At 45.6% G+C, this 23,038-nt stretch overlaps 1 protein-coding gene across 4 annotated transcripts in view; it reads left to right on the top strand.

Moving 5' to 3' along the window:
* XRRA1 (X-ray radiation resistance associated 1) overlaps positions 1-23,038 on the top strand; it is a 94,575-nt gene that overhangs the window by 17,956 nt on the left and 53,581 nt on the right. For 2 of the 4 annotated variants that reach the window (XM_062198258.1, XM_062198257.1), the window contains exons 3-7: positions 8,005-8,102; positions 13,838-14,016; positions 17,231-17,302; positions 18,248-18,320; positions 21,656-21,753. In XM_062198258.1, coding sequence (XP_062054242.1) covers positions 8,009-8,102; positions 13,838-14,016; positions 17,231-17,302; positions 18,248-18,320; positions 21,656-21,753 — 516 coding nt within the window. In that variant the 5' untranslated portion in view covers positions 8,005-8,008. The remainder of the gene's footprint in view (positions 1-8,004; positions 8,103-13,837; positions 14,017-17,230; positions 17,303-18,247; positions 18,321-21,655; positions 21,754-23,038) is intronic. The other 2 variants (XM_062198260.1, XM_062198261.1) reach the window with 1 other exon arrangement.

Here is a 23,038-nt window from a genome sequence, read left to right as displayed (position 1 = left end):
CCTCCTCCCCGCTGGTTGCTGGGTGCCCTTGTGGAGTGATGGGGAGAGAAAATGTGGTTTTCCTTGACTGGATTAGGTGGGTACCCTGCCCCTCATTAGGGCTGCAGGCTGAACTTGAAGTCAGTGTGGTCCAGGAGGTTCTCCCTCAGGCAGCACCACCTGCGGCACAGACTGCTGCAGCCTGCCCTCACCCCGCCCTCTGAAGCGGGCGTCTCCTCCAGCCTCCTGCTGCAGGAGTCATGTGTGATATCCTTGCTCACCGCTGCATGTCTGCTCTCTCCATGCTGCTCACAGCATCCTCCTCTTTCTGTAGAATTTCCACAGCAAACTTCTCTCCAACTCTCCCCAGGAAATGTGCTTCCTCCGCTTTTCTTCTGCTCTGTTCCCCAGTCAAAATCAGTACATCGTTTCCCTATTCAGCCATCTTGGAATCATTCTTTTTGAATAATCTTATGATCATTCCTTTTCAGGCATTTCATTAATCTCTTTGTCTTCACATTCTATATTGAAGTGTTGCTGTTTTTCTTTTGGGAAGTCATACTGTATTCCTTGTTTTTGTTTGTTGTATTTCTTTTTTTAAAAAATATTTATTTATTTATTTATTTATTTTTACAGGCAGAGTGGATAGTGAGAGAGAGACAGAGAAAAAGGTCTTCCTTTTCGCCGTTGGTTCACCCTCCAGTGGTCGCTGCGGCCAGCACATCTCACTGATCCGAAGGCAGGAGCCAGGTGCTTCTCCTGGTCTCCCATGCGGGTGCAGGGCCCAAGGACTTGGGCCATCCTCCACTGCCTTCCCGGGCCATAGCAGAGAGCTGGCCTGGAAGAGGGGCAACTGGGATAGAATCCAGCGCCCCAACCGGGACTAGAACCCGGTGTGCCGGCGCCGCAAGGCAGAGGATTAGCCTGTTAAGCCATGGCGCCGGCCAAAAAAAATATTTATTTTAATTTAAAGTCAGAGTTACACAGAGAGAGAAGGAGAGGCATAGAGAGAGAGAGGTCTTCCATCCACTGGTTCACTCCCCAAATGGCCACAATGGCTGGAGCTGCACCAATCCGAAGCTAGGAGCCAAGAGCTTCTTCCAGCCTGCAGATTTATCCCTCTGATGGAACCCCCCAGTTGTGGGAGGGTTGCAGCCGCCTCTACTCACCTTATTTTTTATTATATATTTTATTTGAGAGGTAGAGTTACAGACAGTGAGAGGGAGAGACAGAGGGAAAGTACTCAACTTATTAAGATGGCACTTCCTCCCTGCTGGTTGCTGGGTGCTTTAGTAGGGGATGGGAATGAAGCATTGTGCTCTCCCTTCACTGGGTAAGGTGGGCACCCTGCCCCTGCTGATGCTTCAGGCTGGACTCAGAGGCAGTGAGGACCGGGAAGTTCTCACTCAGGCAATGTCATCAGTGGCACCAGCTGCCACAGGTTCCTCTCGCCTCACTCCAAGAAGATGGCATCCCCTCCAGCCACCAGCTGTGAGAGTTGCTGGTGGTCCCACTCATTGCTGCATGATTGTACCATCCCCACTGCTCCATGGTGTCTCCTTTCTTTCTGTAGACTTTCCACTGCGAGCTGCTTTGCAACTGTCTGCTGGGAATGCAGTTCCTTCCCTGTTCTGGTATTTTCCTGTGGTCAAAATCAGCACATCTTTCCCCTATTCAGCTATCTTGAATCTCCCTAAACTTTATTTATTTATTTACTTTTAAAGATTTATTTATTGGGGCTGGCATTGTGTCATAGTAGGCTAAGCCTCTACCTGTGGCTCTGGCATTCCATGTGGGCTCCAGTTCATGTCCCAGCTGCTCCTCTTCTGATCCAGCTCCCTAGGGAAAGCAGTAGAAGATGGCCCAAGTGCTTGGACCCCTGTACCTGCATGGGAGACCTGGAAGAAGCTCCTGACTTCAGATTGGTCCAGCTTTAACCATTGGGGCCATTTGGGGAGTGAACCAGTGGATGAAGACCTTTTCTCTGCCTTTCCCTCTCTCTGTAACTCTACCTCTCAAATAAATAAATAAAATCTTTTTTTTTCATTTATTAAACTTTTATTTAATGAATATAAATTTCCAAAGTACAGCTTATGGGTTACAATGGCTTCCCCCCTCCCATAACTTCCCTCCCACCCACAACCCTCCCCTTTCCCGCTCCCTCTCCCCTTCCATTCACATCAAGATTCATTTTCTTTTTCTTTCTTTTTTTTTTTTTTTTTTTTTTGACAGGCAGAGTGGACAGTGAGAGAGAGAGACAGAGAGAAAGGTCTTCCTTTTGCCGTTGGTTCACCCTCCAATGGCCGCCGTGGCCAGCGCGCTGCGGCCGGCGCACCGCGCTGATCCGATGGCAGGAGCCAGGTGCTTCTCCTGGTCTCCCATGCGGGTGCAGGGCCCAAGCACTTGGGCCATCCTCCACTGCACTCCCTGGCCACAGCAGAGAGCTGGCCTGGAAGAGGGGCAACCGGGACAGAATCGGTGCCCTGACCGGGACTAGAACCCGGTGTGCCAGCGCCGCAAGGCGGAGGATTAGCCTGTTGAGCCGTGGCGCCGGCCAAGATTCATTTTCAATTCTCTTTATATACAGAAGATCAGTTTAGTATATATTAGGTAAAGATTTCAACAGTTTGCCCCCATATAGCAACACAAAGTGAAAAAAATACTGTTTGAGTACTAGTTATAGCATTAAATAAGAGTGTACAGCACATTAAAGACAGAGATCCTACATAATATTTTTTTAATTAATTTTCTATGCTATTTCCAATTTAACACCAGGTTTTTTTTTTCATATCCAATTATCTTTATATGCAGAAGATCGATTCAGTATATAATTAGTAAAGATTTCATCAGTTTGTACCCACACAGAAACACAAAGTGTAAAAATACTGTTTCAGTACTAGTTATAGTATCACTGCACATTAGACAACACATTAAGGACAGATCCCACATGGGATGTAAGTACACAGTGACTTCTGTTGCTGACTTAACAATTTGACACTCCTGTTCATGGCGTCAGTAATCTCCCTAGGCTCTAGTCATGAGTTGCCAGGGCTATGGAAGCCTTTAGAGTTCGCTGACTTTGATCTTATTCCGATAGGGTCATAGTCAAAGTAGAAGTTCTCTCCTCCCTTCAGAGAAAGGTACCTCCTTCTTTGATGGCCCCGTTCTTTCCACTGGGATCTCACTCACAGAGATCTTTCATTTAGGTCTTCTTCTTTTATTCTTTTCCATGGTATCTTGGCTTTCCATGCCTACAATACTCTCATGGGCTCTTCAGCCAGATCTGAATGCCTTAAGGGCTGATTCTGAGGCCAGAGTGTTGTTTAGGACATCTGCCATTCTATGAGTCTGCTGTGTATCCCACTTCCCATGTTGGATCCTTCTCTCCCTTTTTGATTCTATCAGTTAGTATTAGCAGACACTTGTCTTGTTTGTGTGATCCCTTTGACTCTTAGACCTATCAGAGCCATCAATTGTGAACTACAGCCAACTTACATTTGATCAAAGATCCAAAACTAATCCCTGGAATAAGGACAGTCTATTCAATAAATGGTGCTGGGAAAATTGGATTTCCACGTGCAGAAGCTTGAAGCAAGACCCCTACCTTTCACCTTACACAAAAATTCACTCAACGTGGATTAAAGACTTAAATCTACGACCCGAAACCATCAAATTATTAGAGAGCATTGGAGAAACCCTGCAAGATATAGGTACAGGCGAAGACTTCTTGGAAAAGACCCCAGGAGCACAGGCAGTCAAAACCAAAATTAACATTTGGGATTGCATCAAATTGAGAAGTTTCTGTACTGCAAAAGAAACAGTCAGGAAAGTGAAGAGGCAACCGACAGAATGGGAAAAAATATTTGCAAACTATACTACAGATAAAGGGTTGATAACCAGAATCTACAAAGAAATCAAGAAAATCCACAACAACAGAACAAACAACCCACTGAAGAGATGGGCCAAGGACCTCAATAGACATTTTTCAAAAGAGGAAATCCAAATGGCCAACAGACACATGAAAAAATGTTCAAGATCACTAGCAATCAGAGAAATGCAAATCAAAACCACAATGAGGTTTCACCTCACCCCGATGAGAATGGCTCACATCCAGAAATCTACCAACAATAGATGCTGGAGAGGATGTGGGGAAAAAGGGACACTAACCCACTGTTGGTGGGAATGCAAACTGGTTAAGCCACTATGGAAGTCAGTCTGGAGATTCCTCAGAAACCTGAACATAACCCTACCATACAACCCAGCCATCCCACTCCTTGGAATTTACCAAAGGAAATTAATTTGGCTAATAAAAAAGCCATCTGCACATTAATGTTTATTGCAGCTCAATTCACAATAGCTAAGACCTGGAACCAACCCAAATGCCCATCAACAGTAGACTGGATAAAGAAATTATGGGACATGTACTCCATAGAATACTATACAGCAGTAAGGAACAATGAAACCCAGTCATTTGAAACAAGATGGAGGAATCTGGAAAACATCATACTGAGTGAATTAAGCCAGTCCCAAAGAGACAAATATCATTTGTTTTCCCTGATCGGCGACAACTGAGCACCAAAGGGGAAACCTGTTGAAGTGAAATGGACACTATAAGAAACAATGACCTGATCAGCTCTTGTCCTGACTCTAGATGTACAATGTAATACTTTATCCTTTTTAGTATTTGTTGTTGTTGTTGTTGTTCTAGTACTGGTGGTTGAACTCTGTAAATAACATACAATTATTCTTAGGTGTTTAAATTTTAACTGAAAAGTGATCCCTGTTAAATTTCAGAGTGGAAAAAGAGAGGGAGGAGATGTACAATTTGGGACATGCACAATCAGACTTGCCCCAAATGATGGAGTTAGAAATGTGCCAGGGGATTCCAATACAATCCCATCAAGGTGGCATGTACCAATGCCATCTCACTAGTCCAAGTGATCAATTTCAGTTCACATTCGATGGCTTGGATAGGTCTAAGAATCAAAGGGATCACACAAACAAGACAAGTGTCTGCTAATACTAACTGATAGAATCAAAAAGGGAGAGAAGGATCCAACATGGGAAGTGGGATACACAGCAGACTCATAGAATGGCAGATGTCCTAAACAACACTCTGGCCTCAGAATCAGCCCTTAAGGCATTCAGATCTGGCTGAAGAGCCCATGAGAGTATTGTAGGCATGGAAAGCCAAGATACCATGGAAAAGAATAAAAGAAGAAGACCTAAATGAAAGATCTCTGTGAGTGAGATCCCAGTGGAAAGAACGGGGCCATCAAAGAAGGAGGTACCTTTCTCTGAAGGGAGGAGAGAACTTCCACTTTGACTATGACCCTATCGGAATAAGATCAAAGTCAGCGAACTCTAAAGGCTTCCATAGCCCTGGCAACTCATAACTAGAGCCTAGGGAGATTACTGACGCCATGAACAGGAGTGTCAAATTGTTAAGTCAGCAACAGAAGTCACTGTGTACTTACATCCCATGTGGGATCTGTCCTTAATGTGTTGTCTAATGTGCAGTGATACTATAACTAGTACTGAAACAGTATTTTTACACTTTGTGTTCCTGCGTGGGTACAAACTGATGAGATCTTTACTAATTATATACTGAATCGATCTTCTGTATATAAAGATAATTGGAAATGAAAAAAAAAAAAACCCTGGTGTTAAATTGGAAATGGCATAGAAAATTAATTAATTTTTTAAAAAAATATTATGTAGGATCTCTGTCTTTAATGTGCTGTACACTCTTATTTAATGCTATAACTAGTACTCAAACAGTATTTTTTTCACTTTGTGTTGCTATATGGGGGCAAACTGTTGAAATCTTTACCTAATATATACTAAACTGATCTTTTGTATATAAAGAGAATTGAAAATGAATCATGATGTGATTGGAAGGGGAGAGGGAGCGGGAAAGGGGAGGGTTGTGGGTGGGAGGAAAGTTTTGGGAGGGGGAAGCCATTGTAACCCATAAGCTGTACTTTGGAAATTTATATTCATTAAATAAAAGTTTAATTAAAAAAAAATGTGCCACGGGATTCCAATATAATCCCATCAAGGTGGCATGTACCAATGCCATCTCACTAGTCCAAGTGATCAATTTCAGTTCACAAATAAATAAAATCTTTTTAAAAATATGTATTTACTTATTTGAAAGGCTGTTAGAGAGAGAAAGGGAGAGAGAGAGAAAGAGAGAGAGAGAGAGAGAGAGAGAGAGAGATATTCCATCTGCTGGTTCACTCCTCAAATGACCACAATGACCAAGCCTGGGCCAGGCTGAAGGCAGGATCCAGAGACTTTTTCCGGGTCTCCTACATGGGTGGCAGGGGCCCAGTGACTTGGTCCATCTTCTTCTTTCTCTGGCACATTAAAAGTAGAGCAACCAGGGACTTGGACCAGTGCTCACATGGGATGTCAGCGCTGCAGACAGTGGTTTAACCTGCACCACAGAGCTCCCCCCTCCTTTTTTAAAGATTTATTTATTTGAATGAGTTATATATAGAGAAAAGGAGAGACAGAATAAACTTTTCTTTAAAGATTTATTTATTTATTTGAAAGTCAGAGTTACAGAGAGGTAGAGAGAGAGAGAGAGAGAGAGAGAGAGAGAGAGAGAGAAAGTCTTCTATCTGCTGGTTCACTCCTCAGATGGCCGCAATGGCCGGAGCTGCGCCAATAAGTCAAGAGATTCTTCTGGGTCTCCCATGTGGGTGCAGGGGCCCAAGGAGTTGGGCCATCTTCTGCTTTCCCAGGCCATAACAGAGAGCTGGATAGGAAGTGGAGCAGCCTGGTCTCGAACCGCCACCCACATGGGATGCTGGCACTTTAGGCCAGGGCATTAACCCGCTGCACCACAGTGCTGGCCCCAGAATAAATTTTTTTAAAGTGCTTTATTTATTTAAAAGACAAAGAAACAGAGACAGATGAAAGAGATGTTCCATCTGCTGGTTTACTTCCCAGATTCCTGCAGCAGCTGGGGTTAAGCCAGTCTGAAGCCAGGAGTCCAGAACTCAATCCAGGTCTCATGTGGGTAGCAGAGACACTTCTTGAGCTATAACCGCTGTCTCTGAGGATGGACATTAACAGAAAGCTGGAATGGAGAGTGGCCCTGGGATTTGAACACATGCACTCCAATATGGGATATGGGTGTCCCAAGAAGTGCCTTAACTACTGTGTTGCAGGGTCTTAGTCCACCTGAACGAGGATGGACTGGGTCTGAGGAAAGGTAAGTGCGCTGCTCGTCCGTTCTCCCAATCCCGGAGATAATCAGACAAAGCAGGGAGTCAAGTCAAGCAAGAACTCGTTTATTGCGCATGTAGCAAAGCCTTTTAAAGCACAAAACTGCAGAGTCATTGGGGCAGGGCATAAGGACCAACCAATCACTTAAAAGGTCATTTTTACAGGGAGATTTTTTACAGGACCAACCATATGTCCATATACTTGTCATTAGTTGTTGTCACCTCCCCTGATGTTGCATGGCCAATTAGCTTTGGTGGTAAACAACTTTGGGTTCTGCCCACCTTACTTCCTTTGGGCGCCATCTTTGAATTGCCTCGTGTGCCTAATTTCCCCACACTGTGTCAAATGCCCATCCCCTGAACTTATCTTTGGAATCCATGTTTTGTGAAATGTTTCAAGTACTCTCCAGTGTGCTAGGCACTGTCTTTCTCAGTTGATACCCTCATCCATTAAAATGAGTGTTATTACCCCATTTTACAGGTGAGAAAACTGGGGCACAAGCAAGCAGGGGAGCTGGCTCTGTCCTAGAGAAAAGAAAGACAGAGCCAGAATTCAAACCAGGTCTGAGTCTTTCTAGCGTTCCACTCAGTTATAGTTGATTTGAACTGGAAAGCCCAGGGCCCTGCCTGCCTCCTCATGTAAGTGACCAGCCCATTTATGAAGCAGGGCAGGGGTCCCTCGGGCCTCAGAGGTGGGTATGTGCAGGGTGTGGTGGTTGTGGTGGGCTCCCAAATTCGCTGTACCTTCTCACTCTTCTGCTCCCTGCTTTCCTTGCCTGGCTCCCAGGAAGATGGCCTACTTGGGAAGCTACAAGCTGGATGAGGGGAAACCTTACCTGAACAACTGCTTTCCAGCCAAAAATCTGCTTCGGACACCAGAGAAAGGTCAGGTGACAAAATTTTCAGATTGGGACTTTTCCCTCACACCTGCATTAGACCATTTCTCCTGTCCTTTCACTACCGTTCCGTGCCCCTGGCAATCCTGTCCCCTCCATTCTGTCCTCTCTAAAGTGCCTGGTTAACCATAGTGCCCCTGCTATTCAGTGACTGCTCAGTGCTAACTCCTTTTCCTGACATTTATTCATTCAGTGTCTAACCTGCCCCAACCTTCTGCTATAACCATATCCCTTTATTTATGCTCTGTCCCACAGTGCTGCCTTTTCCTGCAGCTTTTCTAGTTGCCCTGACTATCCAAGCCTTCTCTCAAGGTAGCCAAACTCTTCCCATCACACACTGCCCACTCTTCTCCTGCTTCTAACAAGTCCTCAGTGCCTGTCCTCACTTAGAAGCTGTCTTCCTGCCTATTTCTTATTTGATAAGCAATCGCATTCTGCCCAGCTCCTAAATAAAATGTCGTCAACTGGACTCTCCTATTGAAGCATGTATCTAGTTCGAATCTCCCCCAGAGTAGAGATTCCTCATCCTTCTGAGCAGAGCTCTATTGACGAAGCCTTGTCTTGAAGTATGGGTCCTCTGGATTGCATTTATTGCTTTGAAAGGATAGGGCAGGGAGAAGTATGCTTGTCTACTCCAGAAGTTGGGACTCGTTGGTCACTCTGTACATAGAATTTTTTTTTTTTTGACAGGCAGAGTTAGACAGTGAGAGAGAGAGAGACAGAGAGAAAGGTCTTCCTTCTGTTGGTTCACCCCCCCAAATGGCTGCTACGGCTGGCACTGCGCCAATCCGAAGTCAGGAGCCAGGTGCTTCCTCCTGGTCTCCCATGTGGGTGCAAGACCCAAGCACTTGGGCCATACTCCACTGCACTCCTGGGCCAGAGCAGAGAGCTGGACTGGAAGAGAAGCAACCGGGACAGAATCCGGTGCCCCAACCGGGACTAGAACCCGGTGTGCTGGTGCCGCAGGCGGAGGATTAGCCTAGTGAGCCGCGGCGCTGGCCTGTACACAGAATATTGAAAGAACCTTTACCAGTCTGTCTTCCCCACTCCCCTAAAATGATTCATTTTTCACATAGCAACCTTCCCTTGCCACCTCTTGTTTAAAACCTTCCAATAAGGCCAGTGCCGCAGCTCACTTGGCTAATCCTCCACCTGTGGTGCTGGAACCCTAGGTTCTAGTCCCGGTTGGGGTGCTGGATTCTGTCCCCGTTGCTCCTCTTCCAGTCCAGCTCCCTGCTGTGGCCCGGGAAGGCAGTGGAGAATTGCCCAAGTGTCGGGGTCTCAAGCCCAATGCTAGCCCCTGACCAGCAGGGGCAGCACAGGCACTCTCCAACAAGGTGAATGGGAAGGGTAAGGTCGACGGGTGATGAACACACCACAAGCACCCGTGAGTCCTGTCGAAGCAGGAACCACTTTATTGAGGAAGCGTACAGGCTTATAAAGCTTACAAAGGACATGCACAGTAGGGGAGCCAATCAGAGAAAAAGTCATGCAGGCACAGGTGGACCACGCGCAGGGGCACCTTAAGCAAAGTATAGGGATCACGCACTGTCCATGTGTCCGGAACTAAAGCAGACCTATCTCTGCCGTGGTCTGATCTTACGTAGCTTAACCGCAGCAGCAGCAGCAGACACGCCCCTCGAACATCTGCCAGGCGCCATACTGTAATGGAGATTTTAGGCAATGCCCAACAGTCCAAGTGCTTGGGCCCTGCACCCACATGGGAGACCAGGAGGAAGCACCTGGCTCCAGGCTTCGGATCAGCGCAGCACGCCGGCTGCAGCGCACCTGCTGTAGCTGCCATTTGGGGGGTGAACCAACAGAAGGAAGACCTTTCTCTCTGTCTCTCTCTCACTGTCTAACTCTGCCTGTCAAAAAAAAAAATCTTCCAATGGGGCTTTCAGCATGAACTCACATTCTCTCTCTCTTCCTCTCTCCCTCTTTCCCCCTCTCCCTCCCTCCCTCTGTCAAACGCACAAACAGATAGGTACAAAAACATGGTTGTGCATGTCTGTGTGTGTTACTATACTCTTACATACATGTATTTCCCAGTCTGCTGAGCATGCCTGGTTTCTAAACACCGTTCTTCATTGAAAGGAGAAAAAACACCTGTCTGAGGGCTGGGGCAGGAAAGATAAACACTGGGCTTAGAACATCTCATGGTGCCAGAAAGTAAAGCAGTGCTGAGACAAATGATAGAGGCAAGTTAAAAGGACATAGGAGCCAACCTGAAGGAGCTCCCAGTAGCCAAAGCTGGGACAATCTGAGCAATGAGCTACATGATAGTGGAATTGGGCTGTAAACCACAGAATAAATTGATAGTCCTTATTGACATAAACATATTTAAATCTGTAAGTGGTGGAGAAGGAAGAGCTTCTCTTATGGTAGAATTCCAATTATTCAATGTAGAAGGAATGAGGGAAATAAAGAATAACAATTCAGACAACAATTATTTTGCAGGTAAGAATCATCTGTGGCTGTTGTATAAATCAGCATTCTTCAGAGAAGCAGGACTAGTAGCGAATAGGTAAATAAATGATAGACTGCATTTTCAGGGAATTGACTAATGTGTTTGTGGGGATTGGCAAGTCTGAAATTTTTAGATCAGACCAGCAGGCTGAAAATTCTTGAGAGGGAACCGAGAATTTGAGGCAAGAACTGAGAATCTCAAGGCAAGGTTTCATCTGTCTCCAGAAAACCTCAGTTTTTGTTCCCATTACCGAACCTGAAATTGGGTACTCATTGCAAGAGAAGCCAGTGACTCAGGACAAGGATTTAGGGGAAAGAAAGGGAGAAGGTTTATTTAGGGTACTAACAAGCTGGAAGGTGTCAGACCAGCACCTTAACATCCTCCCTCCTCATCCAAGGGAAGAGGGCCAGGGAAATACACAGTTAGTTACATAACCACAGTCATACAGGAAGGATGTAGGGGTGGGGTTTCCCGGATGCGTCCTCACCACCTAGGTCCTTGTCTTGTTACCAGGTGGTTCTAGATCTCTTCAACCATTGCTTCGATGCCCAGGCTTCAAGGAAATGTAAACAGAACTATCAAAGAGTTGGCCAGGGATACCAAGTCAGATCTAGGTCACTCAGGGCTTCTAATCCTCAAAAACACTGTATTGTTCATCTCTGTTGTTCTCCTAAGGTCTTCCAGATGACTGAGTGAGGACCACCCACATCCTCAAGGGTAGTCTCTTTTCCTTAACATCAATTGATTTTATATATTGATTGTTACAGAATACTATCCCAGTAGGGAAACTAGGCAGACACCACCTTAACCCAGTGACCATAATGGATTTCACCAGTATTAAGGCCTATTGATATCCCCAACCCCTTGGATAAAGCACCCAGAAAGGCACAGCATCAGTTTTAATTTAAGGGACATTTTACAAACTAATTGACCTTTGCTCTTCACAGTTGTCAAGGTCATACAAGAAAAAGACTGAGAAACCATCAGAGACTCAGAGAGACGCAGGAGACATACCAACCGTAAATGCAGTGTGAGATCCTGGGTTGCGTCCTGGAATAGCAGGAGGCCATTAATGAGAAAGCTGGCAAAATTCAAAGAAGGACTGTAGATTAGCAACTGATAGACCAGTGTTAATTTCTTGGTTTCAGTAATTGTATTATGGTTAGGAAAACTGGGCAAAGACCATATGAGAACTCTGTTCTGTTTTTGCAACTTTTCTGAAAGCCTGAAATTATCTCCAAATGAAAAATTACGAAAAAATCACCTCCCTGTGGGTCTCCTTTCTGCTAAAAGCCTGCCCCATCAAACCCAGAACCCTTACTGTGGTCCTCAGGACCTTTTATGTTATGACTCTGCTGACCTCTCCAGCATCATCTCTCCTTCCTCTTGTTAATCTCTGGAACTTCCTTCCTGGCTTTGTTGGGGGTTTGGTACCAACTCATGCAGGGGCATTCAGGAATTGGGGATATGAAGTAAGATAAAGGAGATCCTAAGTCCTTGGGACAGGCTTAGAAAATAGGGTACTTGGAGTGTCAGGCCCAGAGAAGGAACAGGAAATAGCTCATGTGAGATGCATGGCAGGAATTGCAGAGGCAGAATTGGCAGCAGCGGTTGGGCAAGCTGTGGCCAGCTCCTGAGACAGGGGTAGTGGGCTATGGCAGAAGACACCAGTGGTTAGAGACACCAAGTTGGTTCCCACAGCTGTGCTGTTCTTCTGTGTAGTCCTGATCTTTTATATCTCTGAGTATTTCTTTTGCTCTTCCCTCTGCCTGTGGTACTTAATTTTTAAATCTTACCTAATGAATTCCTTTCAGCATAGTAGATCCACTCATGTCCTAGGCTGGTTGCTCCTGTCTCTAGGTTTCCATGGCACTCTTTACATCACTGAGATCCTTTAGATCATGGCTTCTGTCTTATATGTTTCTATAATCCCACTTCCAGCACAAAGTAGATGCTTAAAAGGTCTGATTGTGGGGGCCGGGGCTGGGGCTGTCTGTTCACTCAGCAATAGTTGCAATGTGGTAAGCTGTACGCAGAGCTTGGTAATACTGAGATGAATTAATCATAGTCCCCGCTCTTATGGAATTTCCACTCTAGAGAAGAAGATAAACAATACATAAGTGAATTAATAAAACAAATACAGATTTCAATAAATGATATAGTATATAAACTGTAGATACAAGAAGAAACAGATTCTAGAATGTTGTCATTTTTGTTAGATGGGCTTACTGGTAAACATCATAGTCTTTTTGCATTTTCTGATTATTCCTATAGTGAACATGCATGATTGGTTTTTAAATTCCGAGTGTCCTATTTTTTTGTTATCCTGAGTTCCTAACATAACCTTTCCCTTCTAATGGCAGAGGTTGTGAAGGTGGAGCCCGTTGAGTTGAGGTCATGCATTGGGCTTTACCCAAGAGTTGACCAGTAGGGGAGCAACCAGCTGATACAGGAAAGAGTAATTAGCTGGGGCCGGCACTATGGAGCAGTGGGTTAAAGCCCCGGCCTGCAGCACCAGCATCCCAAATGGATGTTCGAGTCCCAGCTGCTCCATTTCTGATCTAGCTCCCTGCTAATGTGCCTGGGGAAGCAATGGAAGATGGCCAGGTCGCTGGGCCCCTGCAACCATGTGGGAGACCCAGAAAAAACTCCTGGCTTCAGATTGGCTCAGCTCCAGCCATTGTAGCCATTTGGGGAGTGAACCAGTGGGATAGAAAACCTCCCTCTCTCCCTCACTCCCTCTCTCCCTCTCTGTCTCTCTCCCTCTCTCTGTCTCTCTCTCTCCCTGTCTCTCTCTGTCTCTCCCTCTCTGTCTCTCTGTCTCTCTCTGTCTGTTTCAAATAAATAAAGTAAATCTTTAAAAAAAAGTGAAAACTTAATCTTTAAAAACAAAAAGTTTTCAGCTTTTTGTGATCGGCTCTGTTGCTCCTGTTCACAGAACAGGAAATACTTGATCTGGGGTTCTGAGGGAACAGCAGAGTTTGGAGATTTAAATTGTGAAGGAAGAAGGAAATGGGCAAGTCCTTCCACCTCTTTTGACCTGAGACTTTTCATCCGCAAAGCAGGGAGAGCAAGATGCCCTTTACTGTCTGGGGGGCCTGTTTGTGTAGATCTCTTCCACTTCCAGTAGGAATGGAGTGTCTGGTGCATGTTAGGTAATGAGGAGCTATTTTTGGTTTGAGTATTCTAGGTCAGTATTCTGCTGTAGCTTTGTAGAACTTTACCCCTTCTCACTATTTTGATTTTCCCAACAGGCCGAGGACACTGGTTAGTGGCTCGGAAAGGTAACCTCAAGAAGTCCAAGGGTGTGGTTGAAGCACCTGCTGGCGGTCAGGAAAGCCAGAAGATTTCTCTTGAGGTCAGGGGGAATAAAGGGTCTCAGCAGGAAAGCCAGTTGGACATTTCTGGACACATCCTGGACCGAGCTTTTCTGGTGAGAATAAATGCATACTGGAGTGGCTGGCAGCATTGGCTGGGGGGTAGGGAGGGACAAGGGCATGCCCTGTTCTGCTCTTGTCCTGTGTGGTACAAGGATTTGCTCTGCTGTGGCACAACTACACCCAAGTCATTGCAAACTGTTGCAAGCTGAGTGATGTTGGCAGTGTAAGCACAGCCAGGGTGCTAAGGGGACTCCAAACTCTGCTTGCATGTAAAGCTTTCTTTATATCCACCTTGTGAGATAAGTATAGTGTTGTCCTCCCTATTATAGCCTTACCACGGTCAGGTGGGAAAACTGAGGCCCCAAGAAGTCATTTGCCTTGGCTGAGGTCCCACGGCTAGTAAATAACTGGGTCAGATTAGTCTACTGATTCTCCAGTCTACTGATTCCAAAGCCTGTACCTTTATATTACATTGGGTAAAAGCTCTTAATTGAGTTGGAGAGGCAAAGGAGGAGCTCCAGTGGAATAGTCCACTGAAGATCCCATTCCAGGACCTAATAGGATGGAGAAATTCCTGCTCTGCTCTACTCAGGAGCCAGTTCTCTAGCATCAGGTGCAACTGGGGAGGTCCTGCTCTCCATGGTGTTTGTCCTTTGTCCAGCCAAAAGCCAGGTAAGCAGACCAGATAGTACCCAGTGCCTGCAGCAGGCTTTACGAAAAAGACTGGGGTAGCTGTGTTGGAAATAAGCCAGGTAATTCATTTTTTAAAAAAGATTTGTTTATTTAAAAGGCAGAATAACAGAAAGAGAGAGATACAAGAGAGATCTTCCATTTGCTTGTTTAATCTCTAAATGAGTGCAATGGCCAGGTCTTTTCCAGCTTGAAGCCAGGAGGCTGGAGTTCTATCTGGGTGGCAGGAGCCAAATATTAGGACCATTCTCCACTGCCTTCCCTAGGCACATTACCAGGGAGCTGGGTCAGAAGTGGAGCAGCTGGGACTTGAATCCATGCTCTGGTATGGGATGCTGGCATTGCAGGCAGCAGTTTAGCTCACTGCACCACAGCCCCATAGCCAGGTCATTTTGTATCTGCTGTGTTCTGAAAGACCTATTTTGTAAATCAGTGTTAACATGCAGCCTGGTTTTCACTGCTTCCCGCGTTCTGCTGTGGTTCCCCTGATGATGTGTGCATAGGTCAGATGCTGTTGGGTTGCCCTCATTGCAAGTGGACAGTATCAGATTTTTCCAGAGTCTGGTGGAGCGTGTTTCAGTGTCGTGCCTACTCACTGGGGATGAGGATAGAAACCACAATCCTACAGAGGAACAGAAACAGTCTCCTTGTGATCTCTTTCCCACTGCTTTCAAACATGTATGCATTCCCACATTTGACAGATACGGTTTGTTATTCAGATTGCCACTTTGGGTGGCAGAAATAAGGGCATATCCACTCTGCCTGGTCAATAGTTCACTCGAATGTTTCCCTGGCATCTCGTATTCAACTGCTCCACAAATCTGCCACTCCAAGTCCTCAAACATACTTCTTTTCTATCATTTACTGTATACCATCTCTGTGGTGTCACTACTCTCTACCCAGTCCCCCGCCCAAGCCAGTGACTTGATGTTATCTTGATATTTGCCTCTTCCACACTGTCTGCACCCACCGCCCCTTTCCAAGTCCTGGCACTGTTATTAAATAGTTGTCAAATCCTTCTTCTTCTCAGCTCTATGCCACCATGCTCTTCTGGGCCACATAATCTCTAACTGGACTAATTCAGTGACTTCAAACCAGTTTGGACAAATCAGTATGCTTTTAAGCAAATGAAAAGAAACCAGAGTCCTTGTTTAGGGTAGGTTAATTTGCTGGTTTAATGGCATCTTCTAAGGCTCATGTTCCTTTTGTCTTTCTGCTCAGTCATCTACAGCGTGTTGACTTGTCCTCTTGGGCTGATTGCCTTCATGATCCTGAGATTCTCGTAGTGATTCTTGTCATCACAGATAGAGGACAACACTCATAGAGAAGGGATTGTCACGGCTTATGTCTATTTTTAAAAGTCAGAAAAGCTTCCACAAACTGGGCACCCATACTCCCCAGCAGCCAGTGTCTCATTGGCCAAACTATATCAGATGCCCAGTCATTGGGTAAGGGAACACAACCTCTACATTTGGCTTAGACAAATCAAGACTTATCCCTTGGAACTGGGGCTTGAGAACATATCTACTCAGAGAAATGTCAATAACATTGGTGTTCTTTAACAGAAGAAAGTAGAAAAGTGGTTATTGGGAAGGTAATTAACAACATCTCCATTCTATATATGTCAGACATAGAGATTTTCATTAAAAATATTATCAGCCCCTACCAAGAAAGCCCCTGACAGCTTTCTGTTGATTGTAGTATAAAATCCTTATTCTGTTGCAGAGCCAGCGTGGACCTATGAGATCTAACGCCTGCCTGTCTCTTCTTACCTTGCTTTCCATCCTCTCAAGAGCACCTTGCCTTTTTCCTGCCTTGGTAGTCTTCCCGGTCCCTCTGTCCACTCTCCGGAGCTCAACTCTATTCAGCGCTTAGGTTTCCACTGAAGTATTATATCCTCATTTCCAGATTAATGTTTGGACCTCCTGTCATTGTCTCCAAATTTTGAATTTCTCCTTTGAAATATTTATCATGTTTATAAATACTTGACTTTCCATGAGATTGTAAGCTCTCTGAAAGCATGTAGTGTTTGTACTTTCTCTCTGTTGTCTTTTCAAAGTCTAGTTCAGTACCTAAATATAATAGGAACTATAAATAAATGATTAACAGAAAAGGAACAATGTTTGATTAAATGTAGCTAGAAGCTGCAAAGCTGAGATTTGCTTCTAACTCTTTAGTTATATGAGGTGACATATGGAGGTCAAAAGAGCCTAGAGCTTAGTGATTATAGATTTGGATTCAGATTGTAGATCTGTCCATTACTAGCTGTGTGACCTTAGGCAAGGCACTTTACCTTTCTTAACCTTGTTTTTCTCATTACGACAAGGGAGATAATCCTACTTACATCAAAGAGTTTAGCTAGGATTAGAAGAGAGTGTTTTAATGTGTTTAGCACAGTATATGGTGCAGTAGTGCTCAGTGAGTATATGGTGAGTGAATGGCTGAGTGATAAATGAATGAACAAGCAAACGTGATGTCAAGGGTACGAGACCACCCGTGTGAGGGAACTGAATAAAAATAGCTTCACTGATGAAACTTTGGTGGGCCTTGAGAGCTGACCCCTGCACTGTGTTCCAGCTGAAGCATCACTGTGTGAGGAAGCCATCAGACCTGTTCAGCGTTAATGTGAGCGGCCTGAAGCTCAACCAGGTGAGACCAACCGGCGGCAGACTGCGGTGGGGGAGCCAGACCTGTGGGGCACCTCCTAAGTCCCTGGGAACTGGAATTCTGGTCACCTGGCTGGGGCCTGGGGATGGGGGTTGGGGCAGGGGGCCAAACAAGGACCCACTGGGTAGAAACAAAATTCAGTCACAAACTTTTGCCATAAAGTTGGTGTTTCCATCTTCTCATTTGAGATGAATAAAAGGAAATCACCTTATGAAACTGGTTTTGAATCTGTTGGAACATAATTCATTTTGTGCCACCAAGTTCCCATCACAAAAACCTTCAAGAGTCATTTCTGTCAGGTTTCAATGCCAAGAGTGGTACCCATTCTCCCAAGAAACTGGTGTGCCCTTAACTCAGAGACATTCTTGTCATGAGTCATGTTTCTTTCTTTGCCTTGACTTATAGGCAGCTCAGAGCCAGAATTAGAGCCTACCACTAGCTAACATATATGTAGAATATTTTATAGTAAGAGAGATTGCTTTTCTAAACCAGTCCCATGGAGTAGGAGTTCTGAACCACAGAATTGCCAGATGAGTGGTAGAGCAGACAGCTTCCAACAGGGTTGCGGCTCACTTCATTTAGCACTCAGCATTCTCCGAACTGAGTTTCTTGGGGACAAGTCTTGATCTTGAGGCTGAGAAGCTCTGCATTCTGGGCCAGCCCACCAGTCCCCAGAGATGTTGGCGAGACAAAGCCGAAGGTGTCAGGGGTCTCTGTCAGTGCTACTTTTGAGGATTACAATCTGGTGGACAAAAGCTCTGCCCCTGCCTTAGGCACTCTTATTCCTTCACTTACTCGCCCACCCACCCACCCACAGGCCCCTCAAACAAACCGGGGCCCCACGTGGATCTGTGCTGTTCACTGGAGCTTCAGCAAAGCTTCCAGGCAGGGAACTAATCTTGTGTTTTTTCAAATGCCGCCTCACAGGCTAAGGAAAAGGACTTCAAGAATTTTCATTCTGTGATTTATATCAATGCCTCAGAAAACACGCTGCCTCTAGGTAAGCATTTGCTTCTTGAAAACTGTCTTCCGCCTGTGGCTGGCACAGCCACTCATTTTGTTAGGATTTCTCCGTTCATCCATCCATGACTGGCCACACATCTTTTATGGAATGCAAGAGGCTGGACGCCGGAGAGGGTAGATCTCCATGTCAGCCTAGCGCTTGCCTTACCTGCTTGGAGCATTCCTCTGAGCTGCTACTTCTCTGTCTGTAATGGGGATGGTTCCCTCCCTTGCAGGGAGCAAGATCTGCATAAACTGTTTTTAAGCCTGAAGTGCTCCTGCAGGAGCAGAAAGCTGCTGCAGTTTTTGTGGCAGATCCACAGCGACCCCTGCTGGGTGTCAGGACTGTTTGAATTGCCAGGGTTTTAGAAATGAGTGTGTAGTTCCTACTCTCATCCACTCAGAGTTTGGTGGGGGAGTTGGGCTCAGACAAAGCGGTAACAACGGTGCTAGGGGGAATCAGGAGATGCTAGGCAAGCAAGTTAGGGCTTCACCGCAGGCCAGAGGGTCGGGAGGAAGTTCTCAGGAGAGGAACACCTAAGCTGAGGCCACAGAAGGAGTAGGAGTGACTCAGAAGTTTGAGGCCACTGGAGTAGGTGCAGAGTGGCAGTGCCATTGTGTTTTTGTGTGTTTGCAAAGGATGCACGTGGGAGAGAGTTGAGACTAGAGGTGTTGGTGGGGTCTAAGTCATCAAGGAATTCGAGTGACCTGGACCTAAACCTGCAGAGAGCCTTGGAAGGCTTTTAAATAGAAAAGCTCACTGGCAGCTGTGAGGAGGGTAGAGTATAAGAGAAGAAGAAGAAGAAGAAGATCCAGGCCAGGAAACCTGGGAGATTATTTCTGTTTTCCAGGGGAGGGGAGATGAGACCTTAACTCCGGGCTGTGACAAGAGAGGTGAGGGGATCGAGAGAGAGTGACAGGAAAGGAGGAAGGAGGAAGGGAGGGAGGGCCTGAAGAGGTGCATATCATAGGACTTGGTGCCTGGTGGGGATGAGGGGAGAGGAAGGAATCTAGGACATTGTCACTGAGACAGAGTGCACTGGGAGAGAGGCAGGTTGTGGGTGGGCTGGGGGAATAGGATGGGTTCAGTTTTATTGCATTGAGTTTGAGGGTGTTTTTAAGGAAGTGTTTTTAAAGAAGTGTGCTTGAGGGGGCAGTGTGGTCTGTCAGGGGCCAAGGCTTGAACTATGAAAGCCAGCTGGCATCTGAAGAGACATTCAACCTCACAAATAATTAAAACAGCATCAAGACACTATTTTCTGCCTGTCTGGTGTTGCCAAAGCTGAAAGGACTGATGATAGCCAGCATTGGTATGGAAATAGATTCTCTTGTGTTCAACTGGTGGGAGTATAATACAGTGGTGTGACATCTTGGAGGTGATTGGCAATGTTTCCTAAAATTTAGGATAGCCTTTAATCTGGTAGTTCTTCTTCCAGGATTTTGTTCTGTAGAAACACACTTGTGCAAGGATGTTCATTGGTAGCATCCTCAAATACAGAAATACACACCAAGCAGGCTTTCTGTTGGACTCTGCTGAACATTCACACTCCCAGATCATCAGTGGCCCTACTTCACAGCAGGTTCACTCAGAAGGCACTGGATAGTCCCACACAGTGTGCCAGGAGTGGCACAGCATCAAGAGTTCCTCTTCAGTGGAGTCCTCCCAGCTGTCCAGGCAGCAGTCCACATGGCCCTTCATGAGCTACCCTCTGTGTTCCCCCAGGTGTCACCTCAGTGGGGAGACAATGAGATGTTTGTTGATTGGATGCAAGAACCCCTTGCTGGCCTAGAGACCTCATTCCCCACAGAAGCCAGTATCCCTTGTGCCACTCCATAGGGATAGCTCCTGGAGTTCCTGGAAAGGACATGTCCAGTTGCAGGAGTCACTGTGTGCAGAGAAGCAGCCCTGTCAGGTGTTTGTTGACCAATCTGGGGTCATTTGTACCACAAGCAATATTGACTGGGAGCACACTTACTCTGCTCTTTGTTTCAGGGTACCAGAGAACAGAGCTAGAAAGTTAGCCCAAGTTTCATTTCTCATGCCAAAGGCGAAGCTTTCTTACCTTTTATCTACATAGCCTGAGGCCGTTAATAGGGGCCAGGTTAAATGAACTAGGGAACATCTATATTATAGAACACAATTAGGAGATCTGTATGTTTTAACAGAATAACTTTTAAGTCACTCCATTAAGGGAAGAGCAAGTGGAGTACAATGTGTGTAGCATGATTCTGTTTTTGAAAAAAAGGTGTGTATTTCGGTATACACATGAGAAAAAGCCCAGAGCATTCTATGATTAAACTTGTAATAATTATCTCTGGATTTTGGGATTAAAGGGAACTTTTATTTTTCTATGGTGCTTGATAATTTTTGTTGGGTATGATTAAATTTTTATAAATATAAGTTTTTAAAAATTTTTTAAAGAGAGATCTACCATCTGCTGGTTCACTCCCCAAATGGCTGCAAAGGCCAGGGTTGGGCCAGTCTGAAGCCAGGATCCAGGAGCCTCTTCCAGGTTTCCCACATGGGTGCAGGGTCCCAAGGACTTGGGCCACCTTCTACTGCTTTCCCAGGTGCATTAGTAGGGAACTGGGCTGGAAGTGGAGCAGCCAGGACTCAAACATGCACCCATATGGGATGCCAGCACTGCAGATGGCAGCTTTCCCCACTATACCACCATGCCATCCCTAAAGATAGTTTTTATCTTTTATTTTATTTTTTTTATTTGACAGGCAGAGTGGATAGTGAGAGAGAGAGACAGAGAGAAAGGTCTTCCTTTTGCCGTTGGTTCACCCTCCAATGGCCGTTGCGGCCGGCGCATCTCACTGATCCGAAGCCAGCAGCCAGGTGCTTCTCCTGGTCTCCCATGCGGGTGCAGGGCCCAAGCACTTGGGCCATCCTCCACTGCCTTCCCGGGCCATAGCAGAGAGCTGGCCTGGAAGAGGGGCAACTGGGATAGAATCCAGCGCCCCAACTGGGACTAGAACCCGGTGTGCCGGCGCCGCAAGGCGGAGGATTAGCCTGTTAAGCCAAGGCACCGGCCATAAAGATAGTTTTTAAACGGGCTTTGCAGTTGGGTAGACTTAGATTCAATTCTTGGCTCTTCTGCTTACTAGCAGTTCCATTCCTAACAAATCCCTTGGCCTGGCTGACCATCAACTTCCTTAGCTGTAGAATGGAAGTGAGAGTAATCCCTACTTTTCAGACTCTTTTAGGGATTTTGGAGGCTACATTGTAAAGCACCTTAACAGCATCTGGTCTAACCCAGTGAAAATGCAGTAAATGGTTGTTACCGATATCTTTCTGCTGATTCTCTCTTTCTCTTCCCTATATAGAAGTATTTAATGCCTTTCCAGCTTTAAAGGAACTGGAGCTTGCCTTTAATGGCATCAAAACAGTCTATGTGAAATATGGAGACTTCAGGTTATTGGAAGTAAGTTGGAGGTAGGGAGTTTTTGGTGCCCCCCTGTTCACCTCTAAAGAATGAGTGCAGGTTCTCTACTGATTATAATTGCTGGGTGGGGGCTCTCTGGGACTTAACAGCTGGGTGCTTGCTTCATGACTGACCTCTGAAGAGGGCAGTGGTTATGGTGGCGACAGTAGGGATAAGGAAAGGGATCGAGGTGGTGATGGTAATGGTGAGAGTAGTAATGGTAGCAGTGGCAACAAATAGATGATACTCATGGCTCTGGGGTATGAGCCCAGAAAATAAAGATCAGAGGTCCTGTCCAAGGGAGTCCATGCAGAGAAGTGAGTATAAACAGGGTATTAGAGGAAGGGGATTTTGAGGGCCAAGCTGGATGCAGTAGGGGCTGCAGAGCATAAGAGGTTAAGAGCCAGGTGCAGACTAGACCAGCTGAACTAGCAGAGACATTATGAATTGATTCCAAATATTATCTTGGTTAGAGGAAGCTGGATTGAGCCTCGTGGGCTGGGGTAGAACAGAAAATTTTATTTGCATTCCTGACTTTGTCCTAAATTGAATTTCTTATAGTTATGCATTTTCCCTATATGTCCTAATACTTCAAGTGAATGACCTCTTTAACTTCCATGAAAACGTGAGGGCCACTTTTCACAAAAGGACAAAGCTCTTATCACTACCTGGGAGTCACTGCACACTTTGAAAGTAAAGAACAGTGGTGGGACCAGGTATGGGGCTGGGCAGGTGGCCAAGTTCATGGTCATTCACTAAATGATAGCCTCTTCCCTACACACTGGCCTGGTAGTAACAAGTGTTTCTGATTCAAACTTCAGCAAAATGTCTGCATGTCATGAGCCTTGGGGGTGACCCCAAAGAGTTAGGAACTTAAAATTATTTAATTTGTAAATATACAGTCAGCCATTCTCCACAAAAACCTCACTTAACCTGATCTTGTCAGGAAGACCGAGACCTTCCACAGGAGTGAATGTTTCAAAGAGTTGATGGCCTTCGGGTGCCAAAGTTTTGAGAAGTTTTAACCACTTGGAATGGCCACCTTCCTCAGATAGATTGTCTGTTCTTGCATCCCCAAAGCATACTGTCCTGAGTGTAGTGGCACCTTCTCTCCTTGGTTTCAGGTCATGCTATGGGTAACAGTGGTCTGTGGTTTGGAACAGTAGTGGTCCTCACACTTGTCCAGGAATCAAAGCCAATGTAATTGAAAGTCAAGTCAATTTACAACAACTCATGCAATTTTCTACTATGTTAAAAAAAAAAAGACCATTTTGTGGTATATATT

This window comes from Lepus europaeus, chromosome 7, assembly GCF_033115175.1.
Source record: "Lepus europaeus isolate LE1 chromosome 7, mLepTim1.pri, whole genome shotgun sequence".
NCBI classification, from domain to species: domain Eukaryota; kingdom Metazoa; phylum Chordata; class Mammalia; order Lagomorpha; family Leporidae; genus Lepus; species Lepus europaeus.
This window is presented reverse-complemented; position numbering and strand designations above follow the sequence as displayed.